This window comes from Taudactylus pleione, unplaced genomic scaffold (assembly GCF_031769625.1).
Source record: "Taudactylus pleione unplaced genomic scaffold, aTauple2 ptg000007l, whole genome shotgun sequence".
Classification (NCBI taxonomy): Eukaryota; Metazoa; Chordata; class Amphibia; order Anura; family Myobatrachidae; genus Taudactylus; species Taudactylus pleione.
The window spans coordinates 4,510,310-4,531,577 of NW_028284410.1; the positions used below are offsets into that span (position 1 = coordinate 4,510,310).

The following is a 21,268-nucleotide window of genomic DNA, read 5'->3' on the forward strand; positions in this document are numbered from 1 at the left end:
ACAAAAGGTTACCCTGATATTAATAGCAGTCTGGAAATAGTATTTTGATTAGGACTCACACATTTAAATCTACAGGGATTCCATATTTTTTTGATTGGTTGCTTTGAACCCTGCTCATGCTCACCTTAAGGACATTCCTGTCTTATTACAAACACATACCAGTTTCTACAGTGTAACTATGCTTTATAATAAAAGTTTAACACTTGTAAAACCTGTTCACTCCTCTCCTGCTTTCTATAAAGTGTATCAGAGAGTGTTTGTGTGTCTCAGGCTCACATTCATTCCTTTAGCTTGCCTTTCCTGTTTCCTACCAGCCAATCCTTTAGCTCGTGTTAAGGCAAGCTCTCTGCTCCTTCCTCTGTGACTGAGCTCCTGCTGCAGGATCAGAAGGAACTACTGCTAATGCTTCGGAAAGTTGCTCTTCAATCTTGATTTGTAGTAAGCAGGAAGCTGGGGCCACCGCAGGGCCTTATGACATATATCTGGATGTCATTTCTGTACAGTGGCCAGCAGCAGCAGCCACAAGACACGGTCACAGCATGAGCACACAGGGTAAGTGCTAGCAGTGATGGTCGCTGCTGCTTGCTTGTATTGCAAAGATCGGTAGTAATGTAAAGTGAGCAGGTGAGCATGTATGAAAGAAAACATATAAGGCATGTATAGGGATGCATGTAGCCGGAGTAGGGTTGTTACACTGTTTTTTTTGTGTTGCTGTTTTGTCTATTGATTCATTGCTGTTAGTTTTTAACATGCAAAGCAATGGGAAATAAGTGCAAACACTTAGGTTATTTGACAAAGTCAATTAACATACATGGTTATGCTTTTTATATGCAGTTTGGATTGTTGTTATTAATAATTATAATTCTTCTTCTTATTTTTTTTTACCTGTAAGTGAAATGTGCACTTTCTATTATTTTAGTATCCATTCTGTGTACAGTGGGGTAAGAATGCACAACATATGCTACTGATTCTGAGCTGCTATGGGCAGGGTCCTATTTATTTATCATATTAAGTCAATAAAAGATAACCTTTGTTCTCGTAGTCTGAGTTTCCACCCCAGTAACTAGCAGCAGAGTACATGCTGCTGCTGAGGCTCCAGGTTGATTCCGATCACTTGTCTCCAGTCACTTAGGTTTAGCTGCCCCCTCAGCGCAGACAAATGGTCTGAAAGACAGAGCAGTCATCAGTGACCAGTGGCTGCTATGGCAAGCAGCCATATACTGAGAGCATACTTGCCTACCTTTTGAAAAAGCATTTCAGGGAGATTGTGAAAGCAGCACCTATGAGCGCTGCAGTAAAGTGAACTTGTACAGCTACATCTGAGAGGCGTGCCATAAACCTGACTTACATCCAAATGTAAACGAGCCCCGAAGCAGTTAGTAAGATCTACTTGTTGATTATTATTATTATCATTTATTTATATGGCGCCACAAGTGTTCCGCAGCACCTTACATAGTACATAAACAAATAGGTTGATTTACATTCACTTACAGTACAGTACAGTACAATACAGGACATGGATAATATACAATGCTACATTTGCGACCATAACACCCAGATAAGCAACAATGCAAAGCAATCAAGTGCTAGGTGCCCTGGTAGAGAGTAAGAAATAGATGAAGGTAGAGTAAGGAGAAGCACAAGAGGGTAGAGGGCCCTGCACATAGGAGCTTACATTCTAAAGGGGAGGGACAGACAAACGGGTGACACAGATGGGGTGGGCAGGGAGAAAGGAGCATGTAGCAGCAAGTTAAGATGAGAGCTGGAAGGCTTTGATGAAATAGTGGGTCTTGAGAGCCCGTTTGAAGGATTGAAGAGAGGTGGAGTGTCTGATGGGAAGTGGGAAAGAGTTCCAAAGGTGGGGAGCAGCACGGTCAAAATCTTGGAGGCGGGAGTGGGAGGAAGTAATCAATTGGCATGAGAGGTGGCGTGCATTTGTTGAACGAAGAGGGCGGACAGGAGAGTGAAGGGAGATGAGACCAGAGATGTAAATGGGAGAGGAATGGCTGAGGGCTGTAAGTGAGTGTGAGAACCTTAAATTGGGTTCTAAAAGGGAAGGGGAGCCAGTGGAGAGCTTGTAGGAGAGGGGAGACAGATGCAGAGCGTTCTGAGAGGAAGATGAGCCGAACAGCAGCATTGAGGACAGACTGAAGAGGGTTGATGAAAACACACTGATACTTCTCAGTGCATGCTCATGTATTGTGTTTTACAAGGGGTTCCATAAAAGTGTCCATGAGAAACATTACGGTTATTAAATGCCATAGGGATCATTGTGCTTTATAACTAATGCAGGGAAATGGCACTGATTATTCCATTCTAATGTATATATCTCTGATTTCTTATTTTTCCAAGTATTTAACAGCTACTTAATAGGGGTAAGGTGCAATCAGGGAGATTTCTACACTCTTCAGGTAGTCTTCCTGACAATCGAGGAAAGTTGGCAAGTGTGGCTGAGTACCTTTCCATGGTACACATCCAGCAGCTCTTGCGGCTGAAAGGTACTGCACGCCCAGCACAGCAAATGCAGTGTATCCTCAAATTACTGTACAAGTAACATGACAACATGAAATGACTGCAGATACACTTATATATAATGTTCTCTAAGGTACAGTAATCCTCAATATTTGTAATACCACTAACCATGACGTTTTTCAGCTACAAGAGGGTGGCACTTCTAATCATTTAAAAAAATGTTTGCAATTCATATGCATTGTGACTAAATTAAATACATAGATAGTAATTTACTAACACTGTGCAATAAGGTACAATAACACATTATAAACAGTCTGTTAAAAAGTGTATTCTGGAAAGGTTACCAAAGCATAGCGAGCATAGGGACGTCCACTGCTCCCTTCTCATATCTGACTGACATCACACACCAGCGTAAACATTGGTAACATCCCTCCAGATCAGGCAGCCATGCAGCATGTAAGTAAAGTCTGACCAGCCCCAAACACTGCAGCTCTCATGCAGTGAGCTCCCATGCTGCAAAGGAGATGGCAATGGCTAATTTATGCATGCCCATGAAATGGTGTTTAAATGGGCAAACATGCCTGCGTTTGCCTAGCCACCCCCGTTACCTCTCACAAGCGCTTACTACCAGTCATTCAATTTGCGAATGGATCCTATGTGCGAACGTGATCACAAAACAAACTCTGCATGTGCGCAGTGCGGCTAACACGCATGTGCAATGTCAGTCACTCAATGTACGTAAAAAATGGCACGGCGTACATCTCTGAATCAGGCTCTCATTTCTTATTAGTCCACATCTGCCTTTCTACCATTGTGCATCCAACTAGAACTCTGCACATTGAAGACATCAGTCCAGAGTTAATTTTTCTTTATTTATCTCTTAAATGAAACATGAGATGTCATTATTACTTGTGTCACTGATGTGTTTGAATGTTTCTTTTTTAACTGGCCACAATGTGCCAAATAAAAGCTCTCATTGTTCAATATGGACAACTCTTGATTATTGTTCCCATACTATTCATATCCATTTTTACTTTCCATATTTCTGTCATTTAAATAATCTTGTCTTGCAGAAAGAATTCATGCTTTTGCACTTGGCTGCATTCATAAGAGTACATAGCCTGCACTTGGCAAGCAATACCCATAATCTTCCTAGTTCCCCTGAAAATGTTGCACCTCTAAATATGATAATGTGTAGGCTCGCAAATCCATAAAAGCTGGTTCTCAAAATTTGTCATGTGATTTCACTAAGCAGTACTTCCACTGAAAGGGGCTTCTGTAGCGAATGGACTGTTGCTACTTATGCTTTATGATGTTTGCTCCTTGTTAAATGATTTGACCTTATGTTATATATGTACTTCCCTTTGATCAATGCTGCAAGCTGGATTTTACTTTTAAAATGTATTGTACTATCCATGCAAAAATCCTGTGCGGCTTGTTTTGCCACATCTTGGGGAAAAAAACTGAAACTAGCCATAACCTGATGCCGTGCGCCGATCTCCCGACGTCGGGCAAATTACAGGCATCTACATTTAGACGCCTGTCATTCGTCCCTAGTCGGGATAAAGAAGTCTGGAAGCCAGCGGTCGGCATTTAGACCGTCGGGTTCCAGACTACATCCCTTATACACAGTTTGTTACAAAATACAAATCTTTCCTATATTCATATATCTTTTGCACATTAATGTAGCCGAATCACGGTACCAAAGAGGAATGACATCACTTGATGCTTATTGCTTAATTCAGATTATTTTGGGTATCAGAAGGGAATTTATTTGATAGTTCGCATAACCCTCGATGTTTAATACTTGTTTTAATGAAATTTTTTTATATATACCCCCATTTTGAAGATGTTGGGAATATTTTAAAGGGGTAGTATTCAATAAAATGTGTGTTTTAATAAATATACTCATCATATTGTTTGAATTACTATGTTTAAGTGTGCCCCAAAAAGCCGTTTTTTGTCTTCTACTTGCTTTCTGGCAAGAATAGAAAACTAAAAAGTTTAGACATGATGAATGGCAACATTTTGACCGTGTTGACTTTGTGCATGTCGACATAGAAACTGTTGACCAAACATACCAGACCCTTATCAATGGATAACGCTAGCAAGACATTACGTTTATTGTAGGACTTAATATAGGGCTTAATATTTAACTGAAGGATGGAGAATTTATTAAAAGTTTAGCTAAAGAAAATAGCATAAGCTCAGTTCTGTGTGCTATTTTGTTTAATGCTTAATGCATAGTTTAGGCCACTCTCCTGAACTCCCAAAAGCATAGGCTATCCTCATGCATGCCCTTTACTTCTTGAGTGAAGTAGGCGGTCCTATAGCTTGATGATGCGATTCACGTTGAATAGCGTCACCGTGATCCTGCCCCACATTTACAGTGCAGCTTTGATTAATGGGCCGATCTACAATGACATGATTGTGCTGTCACACACCCCCATACATAACACCTGGCAACCCCGTCCAGGATTCTTCTGAAAAGGGATTAACAAATGGGTTAGTGTTTAGTATTATTAACTGGTTTACAAGGAAAGATATGGGTTTTTTTTTCAGTTGATACTGGAAAGCTACTTTACTAAGTGCAAAAGTGGGATATTGTAGTGCAGATGCTCTTTCATGATGTAAAATATCTACTATTGTGCAAATGTGCCTAATTTTGTGGCAAAAGTGCAAGACTATATGCACCAAGATGTGATTGCGGTACGGGGATGGGTCCATGATGATACAGTTTCTGTCACAACAACCCCAGGCACTGGCTACCTGCATCTTCCCTGTGGCTGCACCTAGAGGGGAGCAACAATAAGTTGTCGATTTGCACAGTTATTTGAATGCACATTTCTAGACACACTTTGATCTATGTAATAAAAATTTCTACCACACAAAAATGGCTCTGTAATAAGTACTGTCCCAATGTCCCCTCGCTCTCGACAGTGGAGACAACTAATAGAACACTTGGAATATGTTGGGGATTGCCATTGTATCCGGTATATCACTGGTGAGATCACACCTTGAGTATACTGTATATAACTGATGAGATCACCCCTGGAGTATACTGTATGTTACTGGTGAGATCACACCTGGCGTATACTGTATGTTACTGGTGAGATCACGCCTGGAGTATACTGTATATCACTGATGAGATCATGCCTGGAGTATACTGTATATCACTGGTGAGATAATGTCTGGAGCAGGGGCTGGCTGGCAACTTTGAGCCTGGGGGGCAAATGCATGCAGGCGGCCCTGGCAGAGGAGTAGCGTGTAGCCAGGGTGCCCGAAGAACGTGCGTGCTATGGCGCCCCCCTTCAAGTGTTCCAGGGAGGAGGCTGGTCCATATGGGATTAATGTAAAGTAAAAATAAAGATTAGGGGCAGCCCCCTGTCGTGGTGCCAATATGCAGTGCCCCCCTGTGCCCCAGGAGAGGACCCCCTTATGCAGGCCTCCAGTAGTGCCCCCAGTAGTGATCGCCCCTATGCAGTGCCCCTTATACAGTGCCCCCAGTGGTAGTCCCCTCCCCCCTATGTAGTGCCCCTAGTAGTCCCCCCCCCTTGTAGTCCTCCCTTCTAGTGCCCCCAATAGTAGTAGTCCCCCCCCTTGTAGTGCCCCCAGTAGTAGTAGTTCCCAGTAGTAGTAGTCCACCGCCTTTGTAGTGCCCCCAGTAGTAGTGGTTCCCCCCTTGTAGTGTCCCCAGTAGTTGTGGTCCCCCCTTGCAGTGCCCCTAGTAGTGGTCTCCCCCTTGTAGTGCCAACCCCCCTCCCAGTAGACACACGTAATAAAAAAAACCCAAAACACCTGAATCCCTGCTTCCGCCGCCGCCATCCGCTCCTCCGTCTGTACTCCCAGGCCGGGACGCTATGCATTATGGGAGGTCATGACTCCTCTGCCATTACCCACTGCGGGTGCCGGAAGATGGAGCGGCTCCTGCAGTGGGTGCAGCAGCAGCTAATGAGAGTCTATCAGACTCTCATTGGCTGCTGATCAAAACAAACAGACAGCTGCCGGAGTTGGCGGCTGTGGCGCTGACCGAACTCCGTCCTGTCAGCGCTATACATGCGGTGCAGCCGGTGTCACAGAGACACAGGCGGCCCGCATGGCGCTGCGGCCCGGGGGGCACGTGGCTCCCTGCCCCCCGGGCCCAGCCCACCACTGGTCTGGAGTGTACTGTATATCACTGGTGAGATCACGCCTCAAGTATACTGTATATCACTGGTAAGATAACGTCTGGAGTATACTGTATATCACTGGTGAGATCACGCCTTGGGTATACTGTATATCACTGATGAGATCATGCCTGGAGTATACTGTATATCACTGGTGAGATCACGCCTTCAGTATACTGTAGATCACTGATAAGATCACGCCTCGTATACTGTATATCACTGATGGGACCCGCCTCAAGTTGTATGTACAATTCTTACTTAAAGATATTAAACTATTCAATCAATGACTATTAAAATTACTTATGGGCAACAAAATTAAACTAAAATAAAAATGATTAATAAAAAATGATAGAGTTGAGCATGTACAGGTTAGAGGACAGGAAGGCCAGAGGAGATATGACTGGAACAATCTACATGATGTTTCACTAAGCCTTAATGCAAAAGGACATAGACCTATATTTTCAAGTCCTGTCAGTCAACAAAACGCAATATAAAATATATTGTGTAATAAAAGGGCAGTTCTATCTTCTCAGCCTGAAATATAGTGTAGTCATTGTTATAAAATATTTACCATGCATAAAGGCTTTAAGGTTATTGACATAGTTTAGACATACAATATATTTAACTGGATTCATAGAACACATGCCCATAATCTAAAACTGGAGGGAACGAGACAGCATTTCTTTACAGAAAGAGATTGATAGAGAGTGCCACCAGCTCTCCTCTAAGAGAAAGGGATGGGAAAATAATATTGTTATTGTGAAGGACTCCTCATTACTACCTAATTAAAGAAGAACATTAATAAAAAACATGCACTGTTGTAACCTGAATAAATGGACTCTTGATATCATCTAAGCTTCCTCATACCCACAGAAATGTAAGTTCTTTTAATTTTCAACAACTTTCCACCTTTGTAAACTATGTTGATCTCCTGGTCTGTATTTAAAATGTCTGTGACTAATAATGCTAAACATTCAAATTTGCACTGGTCCTCTTTCAATGGCAAATCTCATTGAAGAAACTTTAGCAGTGGCAACTTTGTTACAGTAACTGGTACTTCTCTAGTGTATCAGCTCTAATGCTGGGTACACACTGAAGGGATGTCATGCCGATATGGCCAAATCAGAATGACAAAACGTGCATATCGTGCAGTGTGTATGCACAAATTGCGGGCTCTCACGGTTGCATGTGATGTAAGTTTTGATGTGCTACACATAATTGTACCTTATAATCAATGCAGGAAATGGCACTGATGATCCCAGTTGAAGGTATATACAGTATATCTTATTTCTTTTTTTTTCTCAAGTATATAACAGCTACAAAATTTCACTAATCTGGGTCTTAGCATGTCTGACAAGCTTAGACACTCCTCCATTGCTGTATCCAAGCCTGTGCAGAAACATTCCTTGGCAATTACATTGCTGCACCTATGTGCTCACCTGGTCAGCCAGACCAATGGATATTCACCACACCCTATTTCAACCAGTTCCCGTGAGCAACCCATTGCCTGAACAGCATGTTCCTATCCCGGATAGTTCAAGGCTCCAGACTTACTCCTGAATCCTGTGTTCGTGTCCTCTGTGACTTCATCTGCTATTTCGTGGGTTCTCCCTATTTGCCATCTACGCATCTACCGTTCACCTGCCGGCATCTCAGCTTCCACGCTGCATACAGACCTGTGGTCCATCTGCCGCTGTATTCCATCACCTGTCAGCATCGCAGCTTCCACACTGCATACAGACCTGTGGTCCATCTGTCGCTGTATTCCATCATCTGTCAGCATCGCAGCTTCCATACTGCATACAAACCTGCACTAACCACTTCATCTCTGCCAGCAAGTATATCACTTTCATCTGCCTCTGTACCGTCACCTATCAGTACTGAGCCGACGAGTTCAGCCACGGTCTCATTCCATCATACCTCCGGGACATTGCGCTGTTATACTCTATGCTCAGTGGTTGTACAGATTATCAGATTATACTATTGTGCTGACCTTGTATTGGTTTCCCTGCACTGTGTGCTATTGTCTTGGGCTGGTACAGAGAAGGGTGCTGGTTCCAGGGTTAGGGTTCAGTCTGTGCACTGAGGTATTCAGTAGCTGTATTACTTATCCTGACATTCAATTTCTGAGTTCCTCACTGATTCCAATTGTAGGTCTTGTGTCAGAGCAGCACCAGAGTTACAACTTCCTCGAGTTGTATTCTGATACATGAGACTCCAATTCCTGGCTTGAGTTCAGAGTTCCTAAGTACCAATACTGTACTGAGTCTTGGAGTTCCCTGGTCTTGTTTGGCCTTCACAGGTTACTAGGCGAGGGTTCGCCCAGTGGACCTGGTCTGTTCACACCAGTTCCAGTCCAACATCCTTGCATATCACAAGTCTGTGGTCCCTACACTGTCACTACTGTACCTGTACTCTTGGTTTTACTCATGAACAAGAGTTAAAATTAAGCCTCCTCATTTCACCTGCACCCCGTTCAGTCCAAAGGTCCTGAATTGGATCTACAGAATACTCAAACCATGACCCATAAATTTAGGTAACTTGCCATTAGGGAGATTACTAGATTCTTCAGAGAGTCAGGGAGATTTCTGCTATTTCAGGGAGAGTTTCTTATACACAGATGATTGATGACATCTACAAAATCTGATGTCATCAATCATCTGTGTATAAGAAGTTCCTATTGGACCTGGTGTACATTTGCTTACTATCAAGTGGACTCATTCATGGTGATCATTAGTTTAATATATCTACCACATGGTTTGATGTGAATTTGGGTTCAGAGGAGCGCTAGAGGTGGATTCACATATTATTGTTATTTTATATGTTTTTGGAGTTGTGTGGGTGTTTACTCCTTTTGTGTCTTCATCACCTGCTGCACCTCAGTATTTATTGCGCACTGTGTATCTAAATTGTTTTTTTCTTATTTCAGGGAGAGTTGGCAAATATGATCCAGAATTTTGTGGGCTTGAGGGTATGGCTGGGAATATGTATAGTGAAAAAGATCACTTCAAAATCCATTTTAACCAGTTTAGGCTTACCCCTTCATTATTTTAGACTTTTCTGACTCTCTACTAAAGTTTATGTTTTAAATAATTCATGAGAGTTTATCAGGGCTGTTGGGATTGTCACAGTACACTAATTAACTTTCCTCTATAGTTTGAGCCTGGAGGGTGTCCCACTAAAAGTACAAATTGAAGCTTGATTGCACCCACTCTGATGACGTGTAGTAATCCAGTCATCATTTTGCTGGGACAAAAATGACACTGGGACTTTCCCTAAATGTGCCTTCTCCCCTAGTTGTCACTCATGCACCTAGCCTGCAGTCATCTAGAAGTGCCCTGATCTGCCTACCTGCCCCAATAAGAAGTCAAATTATTCATCCTTGCAGATCCTACGTATAGACCTCTACATCCATGCATTGCACTGGAAATGGCAAAAGCTACATTTACACAACTATAGGCACATGGTGTCACATAAAGGCACCTGTACTGTGCCCTGCACTTCTGCACTTTCCTAAATGACTTTACTGTCAGGAACAAAAATACATGAGTCATATTTTAATGTATATATGTGAAATAATCAAAGACACTCATCATAAAATAACATCACATGGCACAAAATAAGGAGGCATTCATGATTCACTTCCAGAAAAAACATCTATGTCCAAAGAATCATCATCTTATTATCTATAAGAGCCAAAAATGGAATGAAAAAACAATGTGTGTTGAAATATATTATCCTGCATAAGAAAATGTTGCTCACAACATTCCTGTGAGTGTCATAATAACCAGAGCTACATGATGCTTTGCAGTATTTCCCTTTATAAAAGTATTATTTTATTTACTCTAAAAATGTTAAACTAGGCTGCTGCAAATATAAAGGAGTCTCTTGTGAAAATGTTTGTACCTATGTCTTTGTTTCATAAATTCCATAAGAGAGGTGTTCATCTTCCCTCTGATGCGGAGTTGCCTCATTTTTAAAATAGACGATGATGTTCTGGGATGCACTTATCCATGTAGTATTGGGCCTATAATCTCTAACACTAATTCAAAATAGGTAATCAGAAACATGCATTTTTCTTTAAACAAATATTTACAGTTTAGCGTTTCTAAATGCCTAACACTCCCACATAATTCTGTTCCATTATAGAACCACTAATGATGCCATATCAAAGGCTTATTTATTTGAAATGCAAACTCTGGACACCCAAGTGACCTAAATATAGCTCATTCCATTTAAACATTTTTTAAGATCCCAAATATGAATAACTATGGAAGCATTTTTTTTGTCAATTAAAGAATTTGTGTTCAACTGTCCTGAGAAAACAGGAATCTTACTCATTCCCACATTTTGGCTGGAGGCCATAGTATTGAATTGAATTGTAATCCCAATCAACCAATATTGTAAATTTAAATTTTAAAATATTATGTTTACATTTATCTACCTGTACTCCAAACCATACCTACAAACATTTGTATAAAATAAGCCTTGCCTCCGCAGTCGACCAAGACCCACCTTTATCCATCCAAACCACCAAATTGATTTCCACATTTGAGATACGGTAATCAGGATTGTCCTGTCAAAATAAAGACACTTGAATTGTATATATCAACCAGTGTATTTAAGCACTTAAAATGTGCAGCCACAGGATGAATACGCTTAGGTTATAAGTACTGAATAAGGCAGAGCTGCTACAAACACTGACAGATATGTACAGTATGTATCATGTATGAACGTGTTTCACGAATTTGTGAGTTGTTTTGTTGTCGATGAAAAGTTTCCTCTTTGGACAGACTGTGGCCAAACATTTGGTCTTTAACTGTACTGAAGACCTACAGAAAACCTTAGGAGAGAGTGTAAAAAAACTGATAAGAAATTTCAATATATGCTACAAACCAGAGCCATTGAAACCCTTGGTTCTTGCTGTCAACCAGAATATCCTCATCCCAGTCATGCTATCCACTTATCCAAGTCATGCTATCCACTTATCCCAGTCATGCTATCCACTTATCCCAGCTATCTTTTGTCCTATCCCCATTTTAAACCCATTAATATACAATCAAAGGACTCGTATGTCCCTTTTTGGGGAAAACAAGTTGTATCACAAATCAGTAGGAACGGATATTAGATGGTATAATACATGATAATACAAATAAACCTTTCTCAGTGCATACGGTTTTTCTTCTAGGAGACATGTTGGTCCTTGTGGATTTCCGAGGACAGCTTGAAGATGAGTTAACCATCAAAGTGGGTGACTTAATAGTAAATGTGAAGAAAACAGGCGAGGAAGGGTGGCTAGAAGGAGATCTCAATGGGAAGAGGGGAATCTTCCCCCAAAGTTTTGTCAAGGTACAAAAATCACAGAGAGCAACTACTCTGTATGCCGATCAATTTAGAGTGTTATTAATATTCCCAGCAGGTGGCACCTCCTAATTGGTGGGAGGTGAGACTACATATAGTAAGATATCAGCTTCAGAAGTTCTGTGACAACAAAAGTAAGTCGTGTATTAAGGAAGTTCCTTCTAACCCCACGATGAAAACTCCCCTCTAAGACAAAAAGGCTATAAAAACGTATATTTTAAACCAGCGTTGGCAGTGTTGAAAGATTTGGGGCAGTACTCTACATGCAGCATCTCATTATGGCAGATATTATGAGTGCTATGTTACTGTATACTTCATAAAAATTGACAGGCCCATGTCTTTAGGTTACAAGTTGTTACTAGTCCCTCATTTTGTATTTTAACTTTTGAAGTGGATAGAACACCGTTGTTGTTTTGCTTATTCCATAGTTAGAAGATTCAAGAAACTGCAGCTCCAAAATATATGATTGAAAATGGACTAAAAAGTAATTAATAAATAAACAATTGTGTTGTCCTAATACAAAAATACACATTTAGACAAATAAACAATGAAGGTAAAATAAATGGTTAAGCAATGCAGCTCTGTTGAAAAGTAACGTATTGCCGATCAAATTCATTACAGTCAGCTCCTCCCCTATTTTTAAGAGAAAGGTTTAAAGGGATCTAGCACAGATCAAGAAGTTGAGACAGTAGTCATTTGAGCTTCTGGGCCATCACACAGTTTTAAGACCAATTCTGCCAAGTTGTTAGTAACGGTGTCTCCTGTCACTCCCCTTCCCCACAGACTGAACACGCACCTGTTCATCAGAGCCTACCAGCACTAGTCCTCACAATCCTAACTCATGCCCTATGTTCTGCTTCCTTATCTCTTAAGTCCACCTTTCAGTTTTTCCCAACTCCCATACACTGTAAGCTCCAATGAGCAGGACCCTACACACTCTTATTCTCATCCTGCACAACCCATGACTCCAGTTCACCCCGACTCAATTATCCTGTCTGCCCTCATGCAGACAATGGGTCACTGACTGCTATTATTACTACCTATCAGTAGTATAGAGATCACAATTATTGTTTTCCCATCTACAGTGTGTTTGAATTTATTGTATTATTTGTGTGTTTTACTGTTATTTGCCTTTACAACACCAGGACACTTTGAAGTGCAATATAAATAAATGATAATAACACCAGCTGCAAAGGAGTGTGGACATATATAGTTCAGTATTAATACTCCAGTTAAATCATGTATATTATTCAGTATACAAACACATAGGGCCAAATGTAATAGGGTGAGAGTTTAGAAAAGTGAGAGTTTCTGACACTTTTTAAACTTTGCCAATGTAATAGAGTCCAAAAACAAAGTAACAGAGCGAACTTGCATGTTTTTTTTAGACTTAAAAAACTCTCACGATTTAAAATCTCTTTCAGATGTTTTCCCATTTTGAAGATAAAACTCAACCAATGTGAGAGTTTACTGCTAATCTCTCACATTTTCTAAACTCTCACCCTATTGCATTTGGCCCATAGCCTTTGTTATATTAATGTCAAAGAGTAGCTTTGCTCATACTGTAAAAAAATATAACAAAAATGATGCACAATTTTGATAATAGTAGCCAATAAAATTAAGTATCTGTAATAGACAATAGTGGTCAAATCACTGTGATAGGCAAGTTCTGCAACCACAAATATTTGCAATATCAGGCCAATTACCTGCTACTGCTGTGGTTGTCACAGTGCATGGGGCTGGCTTTAGCCTTTGAGGTGCTGTGGTTTGATAAGTTGTTCTTTGTAGGTCTGAAATCCTGCTCTATACGTATATAGATTCATATAAGTACAAGTGCTTGTTATTTTCACACTGTTTCGCTTGCCTGGGATGTTGTCAGTGAATTGAATCCCAGATTGACCTTGTCACAGGCCTATTATGAGATGAAAGTTATGAAGCAGGAAGAACATATTGTTTCTCCAAACATTGTTTCTGCATGAGGAAGGCGTTTTAGTATAGTAACATTATAGCATCTCTGGGGCATGCAGATTCCAGTTTTTTATAAACAGGTTTAAACAATATTGGCATAGCATGATTACACTTATTGAAAACAATCTTTTTCTATCTCTGCTACAGGAAATTCCATCAGTTTTTCTAAATGATAATGGACAGAGGTTCCCGAGGTCTGTCAGGAAAGCCAGTGGTAAGAAAATGTTTTATTAATGCAATAATAAGGAGATTTTACAATCTCTGTAGAATTCTCTTCACTCATGTAAGGATATGTGGTCGGTACTGTATGAGCACCATGTTTTATTCATATAATGCATTGCTATGACAAGATATTGCACAACATATGTACAGCCTGAAATGGTCCTTATAGATGTTATAGGCACATGCTTACAGGCCAGATCTTAAAAGTGGTGTCATACAATAGATGTTACAGTATGTGGTTCTGCTAGACAAGTACATTATATTAGATCAATGTATACATTTGTAGGAGATATTGGGCCTGATTCAGAGCCGTTCGCTATTTGTGGTCGCTCGTTTAAAAACAAGGGGTGGCTATTCAAATGATCCGTACGCACATTGCAGTCTGTTCACACCTCTAAGTCTGAACGAGCGAGCAAAACATACGCTCGTTTATTTGTTAAAAACGCCCCCTGGCCGCTCGCATCCTACGTCATGTCCGCTATTTATTAGATTAATCGAGTACATCGACCAGCGTATGAACTGCTCGCTATTCTTGTGGTTGGTGTTTGCTACCACAAATTTGCGAGCAGTTCTGGCTATAAAATAACCCAGTGACGTGGTCAATGACGCTGCTGTTTTAAATATGCACACCCATAAAACGCCCGTTTTGACCTTTAAGCACGCCTGCGTTCGGATCTCCACTCCCCATTTTCAAGCACCTTCCCCTGTTACCACCCACATACGCCTCATTCTGTCACTCAAAATAGCAGGCCCTCGCTATATTGCGTACCAACGATTTTCGGCCGCACTGACTGGTTCGCGCATGCGTACTAAAAACCGTACGCATGCGCAGATGTGCAAACATCGCTCGGAACGAGCGTACTGCCGCTAACGAGCGGCTCTGAATGAGGGCCATTGTTCTACTGGTCTATTCCTTTCATTGATGATAACATTTTCTTGTTCCATCATCGTCAACACTGTAATGTTAAATAGTTCTGAATGTAGACATTCAGATTGTCGACACCATCTTTCAAAATATCGCCATTTAACATTGACAAAATGTTGATATTATGCATGTCCATATTGAAAACATATCAGCGTTAGGGTTAGGATTAGGCTGCTGTTAGGGTTTATATTAGGCTGCGGTTAGGGTTAGGCTCGTTTAGGATTAACATGTGGTTAGTGTTATGCTGCAGTTAGAGTTAGATAGGATTGTCGACAATTGCACTGTCGACATGCATATTGACACTTTGTCTATATAGACATAGTGAATGTTGACATGTCAAAAGTTGACATAGACAACCCTTGACATACTAAAGGTTAACATTCAGACCATGTCAGCATTCTGATTGTCTAACTCGTATACCACATCCATTTAATTATCCCGTGCCAAAACTCAAGCAGAATCACATCCCCATTACATCTGCGTTATTATGCCGAAATTGTCACACAGCAGCACAGTGCATACACTTTTTTTATTATATACATTTCATAACATATTTACAATTTACTTCTCATCCTGCACCGATAAAGCAGGGGTTAATTATCAAGGTGGAGTTTTAACAAGTGTTGCCTGGGTTATGTAATCCTTAAGGGGCAGAGATGGTAGGAGGGGTGTGTGTTTGATAGCAGCAGCTTATTTTCTGTTATGTTAGGAAGCTGCCTGTTCTTGTTTAAAATGTATCAACGCCTCATTTACTAAGGAGTTTTATCACCAAAACGAGTGATAAATTTCACTGTGTATGATAAATGGTGCTCCAGCCAATCAGCTCCCAACTGTCAACTGTTAGAAAAATGACAGTTGGGAGCTGATTGGCTGGAGCACCATTTATCATACACAGTGAAATTTATCACTCGTTTTGGTGATAAAACTCATTTTAGTAAATGGGGGGTACGTTATCTGCCAATGCCATTATTATGGGAGGTCTTTACATGGTTTCACTGCTCCTGTTGTAAAGAGCCTTTTTACATCTGGAGATTAAAGAGCCTAGTTCTTAATAAAGGGTGATAAGAAAGATTTCCTATTTCTGCAATAAAATCTTTTTTGACCCAATTTACCACTAACGTATTAGTGTTGCAGCTGCCACTCTTCCTACCCTCTATGCTTGCATGACCTGTCTTTGCCGAGACACATACACTGCACTGGAAGAACAACATTTGGATTCCAGTTGCAGATTCAATAAATATAATATAATTTTTATTTGAATATATTTATGTAGCCTTTTATTTATAGGAAGAAATCCTATCTCTTGTAAAAACAGTTTCGATGGAGATAGGTCTGAAAAAGCTTTGATAAATTGTCCCCTAAATCGCTTTTCTTTAAACTTTTATTCATTTATAAAGTTATGTACAAACACATTGTGGGGCATGCTTTCCTTTCTAAAACATCTCTAACGATGAATTAACTACTCTCATTTCTCTAGCTAATATACAGAAGAAGAAGCAGCGTTGGTGCCGAGCAGAGTATTCATATAGCCCAGGGAAACAAGATGAGCTGGAACTCATGGCAGGGGAGACCTTGGAAGTTCTGGAAGAGGTAAGACTAAAAGAACTTTATCTGGGCCACGGTTTTAGGAATATGTTTTACATATCAAGACTACATGGAAACTAGTCAGACACTGCATGTTCATGTTTTCTAGCATCTATGTATGGGAGGAGATAGCAGAGGGAGAGTGATATTTTGCAACTGCACATGCGTGGAAAGTATTACTGCGCACGCGTGAGTTGAAGTTTGAGAAAGCTTTCGCAAAGTATCCGTTATCGCAATGTCCTGAAAAGACCACTGTGGTCCATGGGCGCCCCTAGGTGGAGTCGGGGAGGTGGTCTAACGCAAAAAGATGGCTGTCTGTGGGCGTGTTCTTGGAGTTTCAGGGGTGTGTCTGCGATTGCGACTGCGTTACAAATTGTAGAACCACAGTCTCAGAGGCCATATTTAGAGAGAAGAGATATACCTGCACAGCCCAGGACTTAAGGTGCTCACACACTAAACGACTCATAAACGATGCAATTTCGTTAACGATTTCCCTTGAACTCCACGGCAGCTCCCAGGCAGTCCTGGACAAACGATATCGTGCATAAAGTTTTCATTTTGACAAACAATCTACTAACGACCTGTCGTGCGTCCTTAACGATTTCCAGTGCATCATTAAAGAGATTACCAGATCTTACCTGCAGCAGGTAAGATCTGAAGATGTGATTTAACAACCCGCGGGACAGCGCATCAGGATTGTTATCGTTCGTGGAGACTGCACGATTTGTACAAATTTGAACGATTAATCGTTACGATGAGTCAAAATCTGATAATCGTCTAGTGTGTGGGCACCGTATCTCGAAGAGTTGATGTTCGTCCAATGTTGCCTCGCTGATGGTTGTTCCCAACCCCTGTCAGATCTTCTCAAAATGCAGATAAGGAAAGTGGGTGTAGCAGCATTTGCTAAGTCCGTTGCACGCTAGTTCAGACGGGGAGTCGGTTGGCAGGCATTTGCATATTTTCACACTTGAGCTGTGTGAGAAATCGCAGCTGCAAATGTAATAACGTCCACCTCTGAATTACGCCCAATATACGGTACCAGCATAAAATAGCCTAATGTACCAGACAGCAACACCATGTTCATATACAGCACATGGTTACAAAGTATGATAAATTAGCACATGGCAAATGTTAATGTTTTGAATGATGTTTTGTTTACAAGAAAAACATGTTTTATTTATAGGCATTAATGTCACTAATTGTAATATGTAGAAATATTCCAGTGAATATATAAAATGTAGGAAGATTATTTTATTGTACAGAAAAGTATAGCAATATCTCCCATGCTGCTTGGTCTGCTTATTATATGAAACCCCTAGACCATTACATTTTATTAATTTGTCTCCCTCAGCATAAAAAGTCATATAAAGAATCCATATCACTTAATAAGTGTTTGGAATAGTGTTACTTTACAGCAGCAATAAGTACACGAAAAGCATGGTGGAAGGGGGTATACACTTCTTTTAGGCAATTTACAGTGCAAATAGTATTAACATTTTTGCTTATATAAGGGACACCTAGAAGAGCATCTTATTGTCCTCTACTATGCAAAATGGGAGAATTTAAAAAAATGTTTAATTTTATAAAGTTTCCAAATTGCACAGGAAATGATAAGCTTTGAGGTCCTTGAAATATCAGTAACACTACGAATAATCACCAAATCCATATTTGTAGAGCCACAGATTGACAAATACATTTGCCAAGGACTGCTGTGCATGGAATAAAATCTGAGCCCTTATTTCAAAATTACAAGCATAGCCAGGAGATTCCTAAATAATAACTCATTTGAAATGGTAATGGGTAAAGGGATAACTTTGTCCGTGTTAATGAACCACCTTTAGGATAAACATTGTTTGGTTTCTGTTCCTGTACTTCAGATTGAAGATGGTTGGTGGTTAGGAAAGAAGGGAGATATGGTTGGAGCTTTTCCATCCAACTTTGTCCAAGAACTTTCTGAGCCTCCTCCAGGTATGACTGACATGGAAACTTTTATATCAGATTTTTTACTTCAAACCATTTAGGTGTGACAATATTTCCTTGGGCTTGACTTTATGTGCACAAAAGATCTCATTCTATTCTATACGCTTCTATTTGTGGCTTTTTAATGGTTCATTTTCCAATTGCCATGATTTAATGATATCACTTATATATCATCTGGTGCAGATATGGTGGCCAATTTCAAGAAGAACAATAAACAAAGACCAAAAATGATGGAGATAAGTTTTATACCAAGTGTAGAGGAGACGGTAAGATGCTTAAGATGAAGGACCTGATTCTGAATCACATGCAAGGGTGATGTTCACACAGTTGAGCAATTTTCTGCTAGTGCACGTGCGTTAAAAACCCTAAAAGCTCTTAAGGCTCATGCGTTACACTGTGTGTACACACAGAGGCGCAGTTGCGATTGAGATGCACAATATCAGAAATGTATTGGAAATGTGCAGGGGGTTCCTGGGCTGTGACTAGGAGGTGCTTGTTCAGATGCCACCTCTGTGGGCTGTTCAGATGACACCTCCGTGGGCATGTAATGGGAGTGTCAGGGATGTGTCTCTGAACTGGTGAAAATTTTGATAGTGTGACCAATGCTGGCGATTAAAGATGCGCCAAACTGTATTGTATCATCTGAAAATGCTCAAAGGGGATGATTCAGCTTAGGACAGAATTGCAAAGCTGCACGTAGGCTATAGATATGATGTATGCACACAGGCAGCTTTGCAATTCCGTCCTTGCTAATATGAAAATGCAGCAGGAGGTGTATGACACCCCATGCTGCAATTGCGATCCCAGCACTGCGACTGAGCTCGCAGGCTGGGATCACCATCATGACAATTGGTCACAATGGTGGGCAGAGCCTGGCCGTCGGGCCAGTTTGCAAAGCCCCTGGCCTTGCCGCTCCCGGAAAACAGGGCAGACACCCCCCGTTTCCAGGAACGCCGGCCGCACCCGCACCTCTCCTTAAATGCCTCTGCTTGTCAATCAACCAGAGACATAGAAGGGGCTGCGTGCGATCACACAGGACCCTTTCTGCACATTTGCATAACGGGTCTTGCACACATGATTAACGATATATTTAAGAATCCGCGTTCAGCATTGCACATATGTGCAATGCTGAATCCGCCCCACAGTGGGCATCTCAGTCCTTGCACAGTCAGACGCACACTTGTACATCAAGGGAAGGGCTGATACTAGCATTAGCATATAGTCGCGGACGTGACTATGGCAAAACACACTAAAGGACTTGTAACACTGTGCGGCTCAGAGTACAGAAATATCCAAAAAGTTGTAAATACAGGAAGGAGCATAGAAATATCTGACTGTGATCTCGTAGTCAGCCATCGAGTGTTAACGCTAAAAGGTTGCAATCTTTCACATATAGTTTCACTTGTATAGATCATTTACCGTTGTAGTTTAATACATTGTCTCAATCACTCATCATAAGCGCAAGAAGCACGTAAATATCCCATTATATTATATTTATCTGAATGGGGACAATGATTCATGTTACATGTTGTATACCTAAATTGTAAATTATTTATTTTACCTTTCCAGCCCAATGATTCTTTAGTAAGGTTTCTATCAGTATCATGTTGTCACTGATGTGTAAAGTAATGATCCCATGTCTATGGACTTAAATTCAGCTGTCCTTTGACTCTGATCATGTGTATGAGAGAGGGGGTAGGGTGGAGCCAGAGCCCCCCTTTCTTGTGGCTGGATATGAATGTATAGATCTGTATGAATGACTCACAGACATAGGAAGTATAAATAATATAAGGCACTAGTTCTGGGACATTGTTAGAACTCCAAGCGATCATAACTAAGGGCTTCCTCTCAGTGCAGATGAAGCTGTGACTGCCATCTGTGTCTGCCTGTCAATTTGTAACTTCTCGTATTGTGGAGATTTTGTAAACTCATAACTTACAAAACAGGACAAAACTCAGTAAAGCCTTATTGCTGGCAAACTTGGTTCCCCTTTTTGTCACTTTTTTCCCTAACACATTTAATTGAGCAATATAAAAAAAATAGCAACCGTTATTATTATTTAACTAAAAGTGACCCAGTTATTGCCCGTGTGAGTAATAATGATGCACAGGAATTTACAATTCAATTCTACAATTCTTTGTGGCATGAAAGGTGGTTCTAAACCAAAGGTGACAAACAGTTTACAGTCTAGTAAGAAGACATGCAGTATACACAGTGTTGGACTGGGGCATGAAGGGCCCACCAGGGAAATACAATCTCAGAGGCCCACCGAGAGGCATGGCCAGCTCCTTTAAGGGGTGTGGCCACCCGACAAGAGAGGAGTGGCCAGCCATTATAGAAGCGGCATTTTATAGTATATAAAGAAAAAAATTTACCTTTCAAATAAGTCCAGTATCACTTATACTACTGTATTTAAAAGAACTACAGCGATAAAATGTGTATCAATCACCATAAAAAACGTTATTTATATTGATAAACATATGCATGAATGACTAGAAAAATATAAATAACAGAAAATGAAACAGCAGCATTTGAATTAACCTTCATATCTGTTGTATCTCACAGTTATGGACATATCTTTATTTAGTTT

The 21,268-nt window shown here is 40.7% G+C and overlaps 1 protein-coding gene across 2 annotated transcripts in view; it reads left to right on the plus strand.

The window, feature by feature from the left end:
* Positions 1-334: 334 nt before the first annotated feature.
* MNMIP1 (manchette microtubule inner protein 1) overlaps positions 335-21,268 on the plus strand; it is a 79,782-nt gene continuing 58,848 nt past the window's right edge. For both annotated transcript variants that reach the window (XM_088460388.1, XM_088460378.1), the window contains exons 1-6: positions 335-552; positions 11,827-11,987; positions 14,115-14,181; positions 16,592-16,704; positions 18,576-18,666; positions 18,862-18,944. In XM_088460388.1, coding sequence (XP_088316514.1) covers positions 540-552; positions 11,827-11,987; positions 14,115-14,181; positions 16,592-16,704; positions 18,576-18,666; positions 18,862-18,944 — 528 coding nt within the window. In that variant the 5' untranslated portion in view covers positions 335-539. The remainder of the gene's footprint in view (positions 553-11,826; positions 11,988-14,114; positions 14,182-16,591; positions 16,705-18,575; positions 18,667-18,861; positions 18,945-21,268) is intronic.